The sequence below is a fragment of the Haliotis cracherodii genome, unplaced genomic scaffold (genome assembly GCF_022045235.1).
Source record: "Haliotis cracherodii isolate W230 unplaced genomic scaffold, xgHalCrac1.p SCAF_2, whole genome shotgun sequence".
In the NCBI taxonomy this organism is placed as follows: domain Eukaryota; kingdom Metazoa; phylum Mollusca; class Gastropoda; order Lepetellida; family Haliotidae; genus Haliotis; species Haliotis cracherodii.
In genome coordinates this window covers 31,656,043-31,672,437 of record NW_027266275.1, presented here as the reverse complement: position 1 = coordinate 31,672,437, position 16,395 = coordinate 31,656,043, and the positions used below count along the sequence as shown (strand labels likewise).

Below are 16,395 nucleotides of genomic sequence, written 5' to 3'. Positions count from 1 at the left end.
TGTACAGTTTGAGTGAGGTTGTTATTTACGCCCTTTCGAATAGTATTACAGTTATATCAGGACGTGTCATCTTAATGTGGGAGACAACCCCAAATTGGTTCAGGTATTGACTTTGGTTAATCAGCCCCCTGGGGTTTGGTGCTGACAACCAAAAATCAGAATAGTACATTAGGGATAAGGACCTCTTCATGTCTCTGTAATTGTCCTGAAGTTACGAAAACTACGACCGTAGTGCTAAAATTGCTTTTTGAAACGGGGCCCTGGTAATTTAATCCGATCACGGATACTTCTGGAAAGATGTATTTTATAATTTGGCAAAACGTCACCGGTGTAGTTTTTGTGAACATGATGAGTTGGTTTGTTTCACATTAACTTTTAGCATGCATTCGTGTACCCACTTACTTTAAGAACTTCCACCACGAAGTCTTTCGATGCTTTTGCGGGGTCCAGTCCTCCTGAAATATGCGTATCATAACGTGTGTACAATGTTTTGTTTGTTTGTTTGTTGTTTAACGCCGCACTCAGCAATATTCCAGCTATATGACGGTTGTCTATAAATACTCGAGTCTGGACTAGACAATCCAGTGATTGACATCGCGCAATTGGGATCGATGATATGCATCAACCAAGTCAGCGAGCCTGACCACCCGATCCCGTTAGTCGCCTTTTACGGCAAGCATGGCTTGCTGAAGACCTATTCCACTCGGGATCTTCACGGTTTGTGTGTACAATGTGTACAATGTACAACTGATTGTATTGCTACAAAACAAACACCCTCGATTATCCAGGATATGTTATCTCCATTTTGTTTTGATATATAAACTGGGCCCATTCACCCATAGTTTCCTTCCGGAAGTGACGTCACTAACTCCAAAAAAGTCAAAGTAATGTCATGAGCGGAAGATATTCCGTCCTTAGTTGGAGATAGTAGAGATCGAGCTGGTGATACACACCCTGGGTCCATTCACTACCATAGCTGCGTTCAGGAAGTGACGTCATCTCCATCTTTCCTTTCTCTAACTTTGCACTGCATTTCTTTTGCCCATGAGTGTAATTCGATTGGACGGATAATTTGGAGACAGTACACTGGATTATCGAGGATATGCTTTGTTGTACGAGAATGCAGATGAAGTGTGTTGTTAAAAAATGGAACAAAAAGAGTTGCAATTATGTAAATATAATTAGGTTAAAGATGAGTACCATTGTTTTGTATTATGCAAATGTTTGAGGGCCGAATTTCATATTCAAGATATATTAGATGCACAAACGAACATACTGGTATGTTGTGTGAACCGACGCTCATGAATACATCACATGTGACGCCATGGATCCATGACTCGAGATGCACCAGTTGTCTCGCGCATGATAAACGTGTAACTTTGGAAATCACGTGCATCATATCATGATATGAATAAGTTCGTTCTGTGGTAACGCTTGGCTTATTGTTAGTTTTGTCAATAATTGGTACAAATTAGAAACATTTCTTTTTAACGCACATACTTACAGTCCTACCAAAAAAAACTGAAAAAAACTATCTGTCTATATTCATTGCCGCTGTATCTTCAGCAAATATATAAGTGTGACCCTTGAACTTCCACTGTACATTTTACCTTTGTATCATGGGCCTATGGCCTACAATACACTTAACTAGAGAACAATGAACTAAACATCTCATTCTATCAAGCTCAGCATGCCTTATAGGTGGTGATATAATTCTGGCATTACTGTTATTGATTACCTAGGATGCTAATTGTGGCATTACTGTTATTGATTACCTAGGATGCTAATTCTGGCAGTTCGTTTATTGAATATCTAGGATGCTTATTCTGGCATTACTGTTCATGAATATCAAGGATGCTAATTCTGACATTACAGTTCATGGATATCAAGGATGCTAATTCTGGCATTACTGTTAATGAATATCTAGGATGCTAATTCTGGCATTACAGTTCATGGATATCAATGATGCTAATTCTGGCATTACTGTTCATGAATATCTAGGATGCTTATGCTGGCATTACAGTTCATGGATATCAAGGATGCTTATTCTGGCATTACTGTTAATGAATATCTAGGATGCTAATTCTGGCATTGCTGTTAATGAATAAAAAGGATGCTACTTCAATTCCTCCGTAGTCTATAGTCTTACACATGACGACTGCTTTGAGTGCTAGTCTAGCCCTGATACAACACATACAATGCATGCTGCTAATCTAGAGTCTCTGAGATACTAGATATCCTAGAAGAGATACAAAGGCCACAACTAATTAATTATTTGTTCTTTGGAATCCATTTCCACCAAGTAATTGATCGGGTTTCTGAAGAAAAATGGTATTTTAGTTCATTAACATAATAAGAATAACTAACATAGGCGTATGAAACAAAATTTCACATCAGCGATATTTATGTCCAGTTTAATTAGACGCTGACAATTTATATGACTTATGATTTATATTGCTGACAAATAGGGGGCATAGTGACAAAAAAATTATGAACTGGTTTATTTCTACAAGAGTTAAAGGGCCCGTTTTTGATCATGTGGTATGCATTGACAAGTTCTGAAAACCAAATAATGAATTTGTTGTGGCCTTGGAAATATGTTCAGCTGAAACTCTGAATGACCGCGGTCAGTGTTGAACGCAGTGCATGAAACCAGTGCTGATTGTGTGCCGTGGATCTATCCTATCGAGTTTCTGCATCACTGAAGACGGCTCGGCCAACTTACACAAAGCGTCATTAGCTCTAAGGCTAACTATAGTCTTTAGAGCCAAGGTCTCATTGGCCAGAAACAATATAGAATACACTTTGAACTGGTCCCGTCCGAAAGGCTTTTGTTGAAACCACACTATGCTTCATATTAAGTTAGCACAACGATGTTAATCGTAAACAGGATAATCATTTTATTAGCCTATTTGAACCAGTTCTGTGCTTGCTGTGAAGTGACTGGTAACAAACCATGCAGGGACTACATAACAATCTTGACGCCATGGCTGTTGACTTTTAAGGAAGCCGTCGAACATTCATTCCAAGTGCCGCTTATTCCGAAAGGAGGCTTGCATAATCATGCTATTTTTAGCGTCACCGTGTTTTTCTACACACGTTAAGTGGTAACACTGGTGTCGTTTGAAAAGGGATTCCTTAATGACGTATTTAGGTCACGTGTTAATTTAGGTCTTCCAGCCTTTGAATATCGCTCAATGACTTCCTTAAACAGGAGTTATACAATCGCATGGTACAGATATTGGGCTGCGAGCAGAGGTTTTACGGGACAGGTACATATTACGTGTTCGTTTAAAAAATGTATCTTGCCCATACTCTAAGTGAGTGAGTGAGTATGGTTTAACGCCGCTTTTAGCAATACTCCAGCAATATCACTGCGGGGCACCAGAAATGGGCCTCACACATTGTACCAACCTATAGTATTGTTCTGATACAAACATATCACAACCCAGCTTGCCGTAAAAGGCGACTATGCTTGTAGCTGGAATATTGCTGAGTGCGGCGTTAAACAACAAACAAAGAAACAAACGTGTGTCCCTGTGGAAATCAATGACCCGGCGTTGTGAGAGTGAGTCATAGTAGAATAACACTCACCTCCTGGAATCTCTTGGCACATTTGGACTAATGTGAGAACATTTGGTATAACAGTTATAACACACAGACACATGAGGACTATTTGGCAGAGCAGAAAGTATACAGTTATGACATACAGACACAGGGGAACTATTGGGCAGAGCAGAAAGTATACAGTTATAACATACACACAAGGGGACTATTGGGTAGAGCAGAAAGTATACAGTTATAACATACAGACACAGGGGGACTGTTGGGCAGAGCAGAAAGTATACAGTTATAACATACAGACACATGAGGACTATTTGGCAGAGCAGAAAGTATACAGTTATAACACACAGACACATGAGGACTATTTGGCAGAGCAGAAAGTATACAGTTATAACATACAGACACAGGGGGACTATTGGGCAGAGCAGAAAGTATACAGTTATAACATACAGACACAGGGGGACTGTTGGGCAGAGCAGAAAGTATACAGTTATAACATACAAACACAAGGGGGCTGTTGGGTAGAGCAGAAAGTATAATAGTTATAACGTACAGACAAGGGGACTATTGGACAGAGCAGAAAGTATACAGTTATAACATACACACAAGGGGACTATTGGGTAGAGCAGAAAGTATACAGTTATAACATACAGACACAGGGGGACTGTTGGGCAGAGCAGAAAGTATACAGTTATAACATACACACAAGGGGACTGTTGGGTAGAGCAGAAAGTATACAGTTATAACATACAAACACAAGGGGACTGTTGGGCAGAGCAGACAGTATAATAGTTATAACATACAAACACAGGGGGACTATTGGGCAGAGCAGACAGTATAATAGTTATAACATACAAACACAAGGGGATTGTTGGGCAGAGCAGACAGTAAAATAGTTATAACATACAAACACAAGGGGACTGTTAGGCAGAGCAGACAGTATAATAGTTATAACATACAAACACAGGGGGACTATTGGGTAGAGCAGACAGTATAATAGTTATAAGATACAGACACAAGGGGACTGTTGGGTAGAGCAGAAAGTATACAGCTATAACATACAGACACAGGGGGATGTTGGGCAGAGCAGAAAGTATACAGTTATAACATACAAACACAAGGGGACTGTTGGGCAGAGCAGACAGTATAATAGTTATACCATACAAACACAGGGGGACTATTGGGTAGAGCAGACAGTATAATAGTTATAACATACAGACACAGGGGGATGTTGGGCAGAGCAGAAAGTATACAGTTATAACATACAAACACAAGGGGACTGTTGGGCAGAGCAGACAGTATAATAGTTTTACCATACAAACACAGGGGGACTATTGGGTAGAGCAGACAGTATAATAGTTATAACATACAAACACAAGGGGACTGTTGGGCAGAGCAGACAGTATAACAGTTATAACATACAGACACAGGGGGACTATTGGGTAGAGCAGACAGTATAATAGTTATAACATACAAACACAAGGGGACTATAGGGTAGAGCAGACAGTATAACAGTTATAACATACAGACACAGGGGACTATTAGGTAGAGCAGAAAGCATACAGTTATAACATACAGACACAGGGGGACTGTTAGGTAGAGCAGACAGTATAATAGTTATAACATACAAACACAAGGGGACTATTGGGCAGAGCAGAAAGTATAATAGTTATAACATACAAACACAAGAGGACTGTTGGGGAGAGCAGACAGTATAATAGTTATAACATACAAACACAAGGGGACTATTGGGCAGAGCAGAAGGTATATAGTTATAACATACAAACACAAGGGGACTATTGGGCAGAGAAGACAGTATACATGTTATAACATACAAACACAAGGGGACTGTTAGGCAGAGCAGACAGTATAACAGCTGTACAGACACAAGGAGACTTGTATAACTGCTGGGTGTACTTGTGTAACTGCTGGGTGTACTTGTATAACTGCTGGGTGTACTTGTATAACTGCTAGATGTTCATGTATAACTGCTAGATGTTCCTGTATAACTGCTGGGTGTACTTGTGTAACTGCTTGGTGTACTTGTATAACTGCTGGGTATACTTGTATAACTGCTAGATGTACTTGTGTAACTGCTGGGTGTGCTTGTATAACTGCTGGGTGTACTTGTGTGACTGCTGGGTGTACTTGTATAACTGCTAGGTGTTCCTGTATAACTGCTGGGTGTACTTGTGTAACTGCTTGGTGTACTTGTATAACTGCTAGGTGTTCCTGTATAACTGCTAGATGTACTATGGGATGAGGGTGTAAAATACGCAGCCCACAGATATCATGATAGTAAACGCTAATGCAACGAATACCCCATACTTTTAAACACATTCAGCATCAACGTGGCTCACACTCAACCGGTTTGTTAAATCAATGAACTGTCGACATTAGTTAGGAAGGAAGGGCCTCATCCTCGTTTATCCATTGTATTATATATCTATGATAAATACCCTGAGCCCATTCGCCAAAATAGCTTCGTTTCGTGATCTCCGCCTTTCCTATCTCTAATTTAGCACAGGATTTCTCTCGCTCCTCGGAGTAATTTGATTGGACGGCAATTTGTAGCGTCGAGCCATGCCAACCTGGTTTAAATCGAAGCTGAGTTGAGAATGGGTCCAAGGTATTTATCATAATTTATTGCCGGGGAAAAGAAAGTATACACCCAACTTTGATGAAATCTAAAATGATACAAACAAGAAATAGTTATTCGGCGGTGACGTATTTGATGTATCATAGTTGTGTTTTGGATATTAAGTTTGCAGTGTTTCGGCGACTGTTTTTAGCCTAGTAACGTTTTGATAACTGCTTAATTTGTTGGCAAAATCCAATTTTTAGGTGTAATGGATATATAATGCCCCTGATAACCGAGGATGGACAGGACTAGAGGGATTATAATAAGGTTGGAATACAAACACCGAGTTACCTTTATCGCCAAATCCTTTCAAAGAAAACACACATTACGTATCACACAAAAATCAGTCAACATCAATACACAAAAGTCATATCATCACAAGGCTAGTATAATGTCTTGATGAGATATTGATTTATGTGAAAATATAGGGTGAATACACAAAAGCATGTTATAAATACAAACAATGTGACCATTGTATGTGATTGACAGGTGGGATCAATTGGGTCAATATGTAGTCGCATAATGGATTGTCTCATTGGAGAATAATAGAGCAATTCTCCCACAACATTCATTGTATGTGATTTAAACAGGTTATTGAAAAACTAGCGTTTCTAAACCGACATGTATTGTATGTGTTTGTCGGTTTCTAGAGAAACTACAACGCTGTGTGTATAAAAACATAAAGCCACGCTGTGGTATATCAGAGACCAAGAAACAATTTATTTTTTATGGTATCTGGGTATATGTAATTGTTCTTTGTAGTTGGTTCTGATTGGTTGTCTCGCCGCCGTCAGCCAATCAAAATGCGGCTACTTGTGACGCAATGTTCGCACACCCTTGCCGTCCTACACGGCGTTAATAGGATATTTATTCAGCAACGGGTCCAGGCACAGATCCAGATACCAAATCAAACAGTTTGTCACCATGGTTCAAAACAATGTTACAATGTATGTCTTGTGTGATCACAACAAACCGTTGACTCTGAATATCTCCTCCGTGTTATAACCCGCGTGTCTCACTCAGGTTTCATCGACTTATTCCGCTACCAACATGGACTGAGTTGATCCAAATGGTGCATGTCATGCCGACATCCGTTTGTCAATCCGACCTATTCGCCCAAGTCAACTTTAAACAATGAAACGTATAGACAATGGATGAGTGTGTCGGATGATTTTCTACATCAAATGTATACATGATATTGTTCTTCATAATAAAACTTTAATTGAAAATCGCACAGTCGTTAATCTAAACCCGATCTTTAAACGTCTTGTAACCATTTTATCTTCTGTAATATATCAATACCACTTATTGACGAAAGGCCTTCAACTAAACAATTAACTTACTCAACATAAACGTATTTTTAAAATGACTTCATCACACGACCTGTTTTTAGTTTCTTTATTTTCTTCTAAGGTAGAAAACGCTTTGTTACCATGGCGGCATAGTTTAGGCAAGAAAATATTCCTCTTCCGTTTTAAATCCGGACTATCAATTTTTCAATAGCTAATATGAGTACATTATTATTATTATTATTATTATTATTATTATTATTATTATTATTATTAATTCTTGTGCCACGCCATGCAGCGCACCTACCAGTATTATGTTCGTCTTGCACCGACCTGGCAACCGAGTACGAAATCCCCTCCACTGGAAGCGCTCATCAAATATCAAACATGTACTTATATATACGTCTTACCGTCTTCTAAATACTGCAACAACATACCAGCATCGACCATGGGTCAACACGTCGTCGCAGTCGACCACGACATCATGGACAGGAATTCGAAGAATTTGCAGTTGCAAAATGGCATCATTTTCCTACCCTCTAAAAGTTTTACGAATGTGTCCCAAAACTGTAGAGTCGGTTGTCTAAGTGAAATAAAATTAAATAAATATGTTTTTTTAAGTATTTGGGGATATAATTGTCGGTCAGGAAAATAAAGAAAAGAAGGGTCACAACTTGCTGTCCTATATTGACCTAGTTAGCAAGTTTGGCACGTAAACATGGCAACTGTTTTCTTCAACCCTGATGTTTCTCTTTCATCTACTGAGATAATGGTATTGAGGGCGGCTGGGTACTCTTGGGCATATGCTGTTGTTTGTTTGTTTGTTGTTTAACGCTGCACTCAGCAATATTCCAGGTATATGACGGCATTCTGTAAATATTCGAGTCTGTACCAGACAATTCAGTGATTGACATCACGACCATCGATCCACGCAATTGGGATATGATGACATGCATCAACTAAGTCAGCGAGCCTGACCACCCGATCGCTTTAGGCGCCTTGTACGACAAGCATAGTCGCCTTTTACGGCAAGCATTGGTTGCTGAAGGCCTATTCTACCCCAGATCTTCACGGGTCGGACATATGCAGTGTGGCCTACGTCTAAAAAGTAAGATGTTGTTATAATTATAGCTGCATATACGTTTTGTATGTGCGTTATGCCTGCCATTAAGGCCCAGGAACCTGAAGGAACAACTACACTCACTGATTAAGGCGTGAATTTGATTCAGTTTGAGTGAGTGAGTTGGATTTAACGCCGCTTTGAAATGGTTCCAGTTACATCACGGCGTGTCAAGTTGATGTGGGAGGAAAGTCCGAAGTAATGCAGGTCTCCGACGTTTACCAGTTTTGTGAAACCCTCGAGCAGGGGTATGGTGCTGACAAACTTAGAAATAATATCGGGGCGAACTGGGATTCGAACCCAAGGTCAAAGGCCTTGGGCGTGACCAAGGGACGCAACTCTTCACAGCGATTTGCAGCGCCTTAGACGACTGCGCCACCCGTGTCCCCGATTTAAAGTTAACGATGGTGTCAGTTTCCTCAGCTAGACATTTGACTGACTTTAACAACGTCCAAACGGATGGACCCAGTGGGGATTCCTGTCTACAAAGGTCCCCAGTACCCGATTTCTGTAAAAGCGGCCTGGTATCGTTCCCCGAAAGCGCGGAGCGGTACTCTTGCTTTCAGTCACTAGTTTGCCTGGTCTAGAATCGATATACGGACATTCTGGCCAACTGCGGCTTTAAACAAAATTAGTACAACGTCGTTACTAGCAGAACCTTACCACCCGATTCACTTCGATCGCCTCTGACTGCAAGCTCCTCCATCGTTCAATGAACTACTAAGTTTATCCCGGAATTGTCACAAAGCTTTAGGTGTTTTAAGATTAAATACTAGTTTTCAATACAAATCTGTGATACTCTAGCTGTTTTACTGTCCATTTAGACAGACTTTTATAAACTTTTACGTACTTACTCTTGATATATAGATTGGTCGCGTCACGATATGCCTGAAATATTGCCGATTTGACGTTAATTCTTAATTCACATGACAACGGTATAAGGATCTATACCGAAACGTCGCCTTTACAGTAAATAAAGAAGTTGTTATCCATAAATTATCTCTACTTTGTTAACTAACTTTAGTTCCGGGATTTCATATAAGTGAGTGAGTTTTGTTTAACGCCGCTTTTAACACGGCGTGTCAGCTTCATGTGGGAGGAAAGCCCGAAGTGATGCAGGTCTCAGACGTTTACCACTTCGGTTAAACCCACGAGCACGGGTATGGTGCTGACAAACCTAGAAACATAATGGGGTCGAACCGGGATTCGAACCCACAATCATAGGTTTCTGGCGTGCCCAAGGGGCGCAACTCTGCACAGCAAATTGCGGCTCCTTAGACGACTGGGCCACCCGTGCCCCCTCACATAAGTGAGAAAGACATTCTATGATTTACAACCATAATGACTGTTAGGCAACTGTCGGGTCTTATGATATAAACAGATTCCCTGGTACCCTCGCCGAATAATATAAATGGTCTTAAACATATACGTATGGACCGAAGACTGTTTGGCATTTATTTGATAATGATATTAAAAATAATATTATTAGTTACAGAATCATAATGTAAACTTTTTTATGTTTAAGTATTCCTATGCCAGTCTTACAATGGTCGACGTCACGTGACGCCATGGCAACATCCTTCTGTCACAGAGCACCTTTTGATGTTACCTGTTAATTGGAAAAAAGCCCGTGAATAATTTACATCTGCTAGACTGAGAGCGCTCGGGTGCAAGACAGGTAGCTTGGGTAAGACCTTGATATATTCTTCACTGACATCAGCATAGAGGACCTTGATATATCCTTCACTAGCATCAGTATAGAGGACCTTGATATATCCTTCACTGACATCAGCATAGAGGACCCTGATATATCCTCCACTAGCATCAGAAAAGAGGACCTCGATATATTCTTCACTGATATCAGCATAGAGGACCTCGATATATCCTTCACTGATATCAGCACAGAGGACATTGTTATATATGCTTCACTAGCACCAGCAGAGAGGACCTTGATATATCCTTCACTAGCACCAGCAGAGAGGAGCTCGATATATGCTTCACTAGCATCAGCATAGAGGACCTCGACATATCCTTCACTGATATCAGCATAGATGACCTTGATATATTTTTCACTAACATCAGCATAGAGGACCTTGATATATCCTTCACTAGCATCAGCATAGAGGACCTTGATATAAATGCTTCACTAGCATCAACATAGGGGACCTTGATATATCCTTCACTGACATCAGCATAGAGGACCTTGATATATCCTTCACTAGCATCAGCATAGAGGACGTCCATATATGATCCACTAGCATCAGCATAGAGGACGTCCATATATGCTCCACTAGCATCAGCATAGATGACGTCCATATATGCTCCACTAACATCAGCATAGAGGACGTCCATATATCATTATATGCTCCACTAACATCAGCATAGGGACGTCCATATATGCTCCACTAGCATCAGCATAGGGACGTCCATATATGCTCCACTAGCATCAGCATAGAGGACGTCCATATATGCTCCACTAGCATCAGCATAGAGGACGTCCATATATGCTCCACTAGCATCAGCATAGAGGATGTCCATATATGCTCCACTAGCATCAGCATAGAGGACATCCATTTATGCTCCACTAGCATCAGCATAGAGGATGTCCATATATGCTCCACTAGCATCAGCATTGAGGACGTCCATATATGCTCCACTAGCATCAGCATAGAGGACGTCCATATATGCTCCACTAGCATCAGCATAGAGGACGTCCATATATCCTTCACTAGCATCAGCATAGAGGACGTCCATATATCCTTCACTAGCATCAGCATAGAGAACGTCCATATATGCTCCACTAACATCAGCATTGAGGACCTTGATATATCCTTCACTAGCATCAGCATAGAGGACGTCTATATATGCTCCACTAGCATCAGCATAGAGGACGTCCATCTATGCTCCACTAACATCAGCATAGAGGACGTCTATATATGCCCCACTAGCATCAGCATAGAGGACCTCCATATATCCTTCACCAGCATCAGCATTGATGACCTTGATATATCCTTCACTGACATCAGCATAGAGGACGTCCATATATGATCCACTAGCATCAGCATAGATGACGTCCATATATGCTCCACTAACATCAGCATAGAGGACGTCCATATATCATTATATCCTCCACTAGCATCAGCATAGGGACGTCCATATATGCTCCACTAGCATCAGCATAGAGGACGTCCATATATGCTCCACTAGCATCAGCATAGAGGACGTCTATATATGCTCCACTAGCATCAGCATAGAGGATGTCCATATATGCTCCACTAGCATCAGCATAGAGGACGTCCATTTATGCTCCAATAGCATCAGCATAGAGGACGTCCATATATGCTCCACTAACATCAGCATTGAGGACTTTGATATATCCTTCACTAGCATCAGCATAGAGGTCGTCCATATATGCTCCACTAGCATCAGCATAGATGATGTCCATATATGCTCCACTAACATCAGCATAGAGGACGTCCATATATCATTATATGCTCCCACTAGCATCTGCATAGGGACGTCCATATATGCTCCACTAGCATCAGCATAGAGGACGTCCATATATGCTCCACTAGCATCAGCATAGAGGACGTCCATATATGCTCCACTAGCATCAGCATAGAGTATGTCCATATATGCTCCACTAGCATCAGCATAGAGGACGTCCATTTATGCTCCACTAGCATCAGCATAGAGAACGTCCATATATGCTCCACTAACATCAGCATTGAGGACCTTGATATATCCTTCACTAGCATCAGCATAGAGGACGTCTATATATGCTCCACTAGCATCAGCATAGAGGACGTCTATATATGCTCCACTAGCATCAGCATAGAGGACGTCCATATATGATCCACTAGCATCAGCATAGAGGATGTCCATATATGCTCCACTAGCATCAGCATAGAGGACGTCCATTTATGCTCCACTAGCATCAGCATAGAGGATGTCCATATATGCTCCACTAACATCAGCATTGAGGACTTTGATATATCCTTCACTAACATCAGCATAGAGGACGTGCATATATGCTCTACTAGCATCAGCATAGAGGATGTCCATATATGCTCCACTAGCATCAGCATAGAGGACGTCCATATATGCTCCACTAACATCAGCACTGAGGACGTCTATATATGCTCCACTAACATCAGCATAGAGGACCTCGATATATGTTCCACTAACATCAGCACAGAGGGCGCTAGACCAGCAACAGCAGATCTCCTTATCTTCGCCAGGGTACACTCGGTGTGTTGTGGCAGTGCGTTGCTTACGTAATTATTTCCATCAACGAGTCACATATTGACAGGAGAAATCAATGACGGCCTACACTGTCCACCAGCCGTTAATGAAGCCAGAGGTACCTGTATTATTCATCGGGTGATTGTCTTACCTGTGCTACTGGTGTTACATGTTGTGATTGCAAATATGTACAACAGCTCATTGATTATGGCCGTTCTAATACAGTGTTCTATCCGGTCTGACATTTGTCAGTGTTAGAAATAAACATTTTCTAGTCTAGGTAGGTCTCCCCAAAATTAAAAAAATTTACAAGAATTTCAGTTATTCTTATCAGATATATTAATCCATGAAGTTATTTAAATTGACACGACATAAAGTTTGTTTGTTGTTTAACGCCGCACTCAGTAACATTCCAGCTGTTTTACGGCGCTCTGTAAATGAAAGAGTCTGAACCAGACAATCCAGTGACTGAAATATATATTATGAAATTTTCGATTTAATGTTTATCAAACGACTGGCCCACATGACTTACAAACTTTGGTTTAATTTGTTGTTTTTCGTTTGGTTTGTTTTTTGCCGCCATGTATAAGTAGACCAACTACACAAGTATTTCTATGCCCTGTGTTTTATAACACCTTTTTTTATGGCGGATGCTTTTTATCGAACAAGTTTACATAGGATTTAAACTTAAAGCCTGATATCCCGATATATGCTTACTTATATGGCATTCAGATTTGTTTGTTTTGTATTTGTTGTTTAACGCCGTACTCAGCAGTATTCCAGCAATATGTCGGACCTGACGATCACATGCTGTAAGGAGCGGAATCACTTCTCACAACCCACGATGAGCGTTCGTCTCCTTGCTGTGTGGCGTGGAGAAAGAAACGTTAATAATTCAACGGACTTGGCACTGGCAATATGAGACGGACATGGCCTACTCCCAACACGATGACCAGTACATGCCTTCGTAACCACACATGTGGATTTTGACCAGTCCTTTCTTTTCATAAAGGCATGGGTATCATGGGCGGATACAGCTTTTTTGAAAAAAAGAGGGGGGGGGGTGTGTGCACAATTAAGATCTATTCATTGTCTTTGGTGGTAATTTATACAGAAATAAAGATTTTTTTCGAAATAAAAGGGGGGGGGGGGGGGGGGGGGGGGGCGCACCACCCCCACACCCAACCCCGATAATCCATGCAATTCAAATCTGTCTGATAATGAATTAACCATCTAAAGAGCGGCCTGAAACTATACGATACAATAAACGGGTATGAATCTTTCAAATCACACAAACCTTCAACCGACGACCTTTTGTACATCCAACTCAACGATTATCTTCAATTGTTTAAGAAACTAGAGATATCAGTCCTAAGTAATCCACTCCACTTAGCTGCTTAAAATCTATGTCTACCGTCATAAGAATTCAAGTAACAAAAGTCAGAGTGAATCTGTACCATGTGGAAGGGTAATGCATTGGGTTCCGCACGTCGCTGTGCAGAGCTGAGTTCCTTTTTTGCGGTTCGAATCCTAATTTCGTCCCGATAAAGGTCTTGGGATTATCAGCACATTACGCATGAACGTGGATTTCGGCAAAGTCTTAAATATATTCCTCATAGGAAGTTAAAAAAGACCACCCGAGTGGGTTTTTTTATATGACTATAATTAATCTGTGACGGTTCGTGGGTATTTCAACACACAGCGACTAATTGAAGGTGTATCAATGAAATATACTGTCCAGAGCGGCGTTGAATCTCACTCACTCATTCATAGGACAAGGGGCACGGGTGGCCCAGTCGTCTAAGGGGCCGCGATTCGCTGTGCAGAGTTGCGTCCCTTGGTCACTCCAGAAATCTGTCACTGCGGGTTCGAATCCCGATTCGCCCCGATTATGTTTCTAGATTTGTCAGCACCATACCCGTGCTCGTGGGTTTCACCGAAGTGGTAAACGTCTGAGACCTGCATCACTTCGGGCTTTCCTCCCACATTAAGCTGACACGCCCTGATATAACTGGAATTCTGTTCAAAGCGGCGTTTAACCAACACTCATTCAGAGTCCAGTGGGTTTTAATTTAAGGGATATAGAATACACGTTTGTGAGTTGGCTAGTCCTGTCGAGGCAGCCTTGATTATTCCCACGTCACTTTTATAACGAAAGCCTGATGGTCGAGTCGTCTTAGGCGCTGCAATTCGCTGTGCGGAGTTGCGTCCCTTATGTCAGAAACCTTGGTTCGTGGGTTCGAATCCTATCTGGTTGTGATTTTGTTATTAGGTTCGCCAGCACCTTGCATTTGCTCGTGTGAGTTTGACTAACGTGGTAGACGTCCCACATCATGCCGGGACGTAACTAGGATATTGTTCAAAGTAGGATAAGATAAGGTTCCATAGTTTAAATTGAATGACGATATGGATATTAATGAAAACTGCATCCGGGCAAAATTATACCGAGGTTGTGTTTATGTTTAATTGGAACAACTTTTGCTTAATTTGCTTAATAACTTTCACTCATTCCAGCAACATTTTGTAAAAAGTAATCTGTGGATTGGTAATTTTATGTAAAGTTAATTGGTTCAATGAAGACTGGGGTCAGAAATTAACTCGCAACCACGTGACCGCTACCGTGTTTGAAATGTTGCATTGTGTACCGATAAAAGCAAATTTATTAATTTTCAAAGATTAGATGTCTAAGATGGCAATCAGCAGTTGTGTATTATGCGAAACTGTTTATTTCCTTTACGTTTTTCAGTAGAATATGTTGTATATATTATGTATTTGTATTGAGGCCACTTGTCAGGCAGTAAACAATTTGAGAAACGGTTTGTAAAGAAAGCTGATCATAACACGTCATCAAACCGAGCACAAGTAACAACGCAGTTTTACGGGCGTGTCAGCTTGCGTTGGGGGGAAAGCCTAAAGTAGTGCATGTCATAGACATAGCCTTCGGTTGCAAAATGCGATTTTTGCGCTACGACTATCGTAAGTCTAGCAAATGCACCTCTATGTGTGTGTATTTGCATACGTGTGTAAATGTACACGCGTGAGTATACTTGTCATGTGAACACGTTTCCTCGTGCACCACGTGTACGTTTATGCAGAGACCATATACCGATATATATGGTCTCTGGTTTATGCTAACGCCAGATGATGATCTAACTGACATATCTGTTCATTTGCCAACACCAAATAGATTGTCAACAGTTCTGTATTCTAAAGTTGATACGATTCAGTATACAACAATGCCAACTTTTATCGGGCATCCAGAGCTGGATGGAAAGTGTTTTCTTTGGGTTTCAAGGAGTTAAAAAATGTGTACATGCTGCTTTATGCGAATATTTTTGTAAGGTAACTCTCTTGTCATTTCACTTTGAATGGAAAACAACCTTTTCATGTTGGAAGTCAAGAACAGACTGATGAATAGCTGTGCCTAATCCATTTACATACCTTATTTACACACCTTAGTTAATTTTCATGTGAACGCATAGTAAATTTACATATACACACATTTGTATAGTTACACATGTGTAAAAATACTTATG

General features: G+C 40.8%; 1 protein-coding gene across 2 annotated transcripts in view; it reads right to left on the bottom strand.

Moving 5' to 3' along the window:
* Positions 1-16,395, bottom strand: part of LOC139469005 (sodium/calcium exchanger 2-like) — a 37,611-nt gene that overhangs the window by 13,282 nt on the left and 7,934 nt on the right. Inside the window, exons 3-4 of one of the 2 annotated variants that reach the window (XM_071251141.1) lie at positions 6,497-6,511; positions 403-455 (exon numbers count right to left, since the gene is read on the bottom strand). In XM_071251141.1, coding sequence (XP_071107242.1) covers positions 403-455; positions 6,497-6,511 — 68 coding nt within the window. The remainder of the gene's footprint in view (positions 1-402; positions 456-6,496; positions 6,512-16,395) is intronic. The other variant, XM_071251142.1, reaches the window with a different exon arrangement.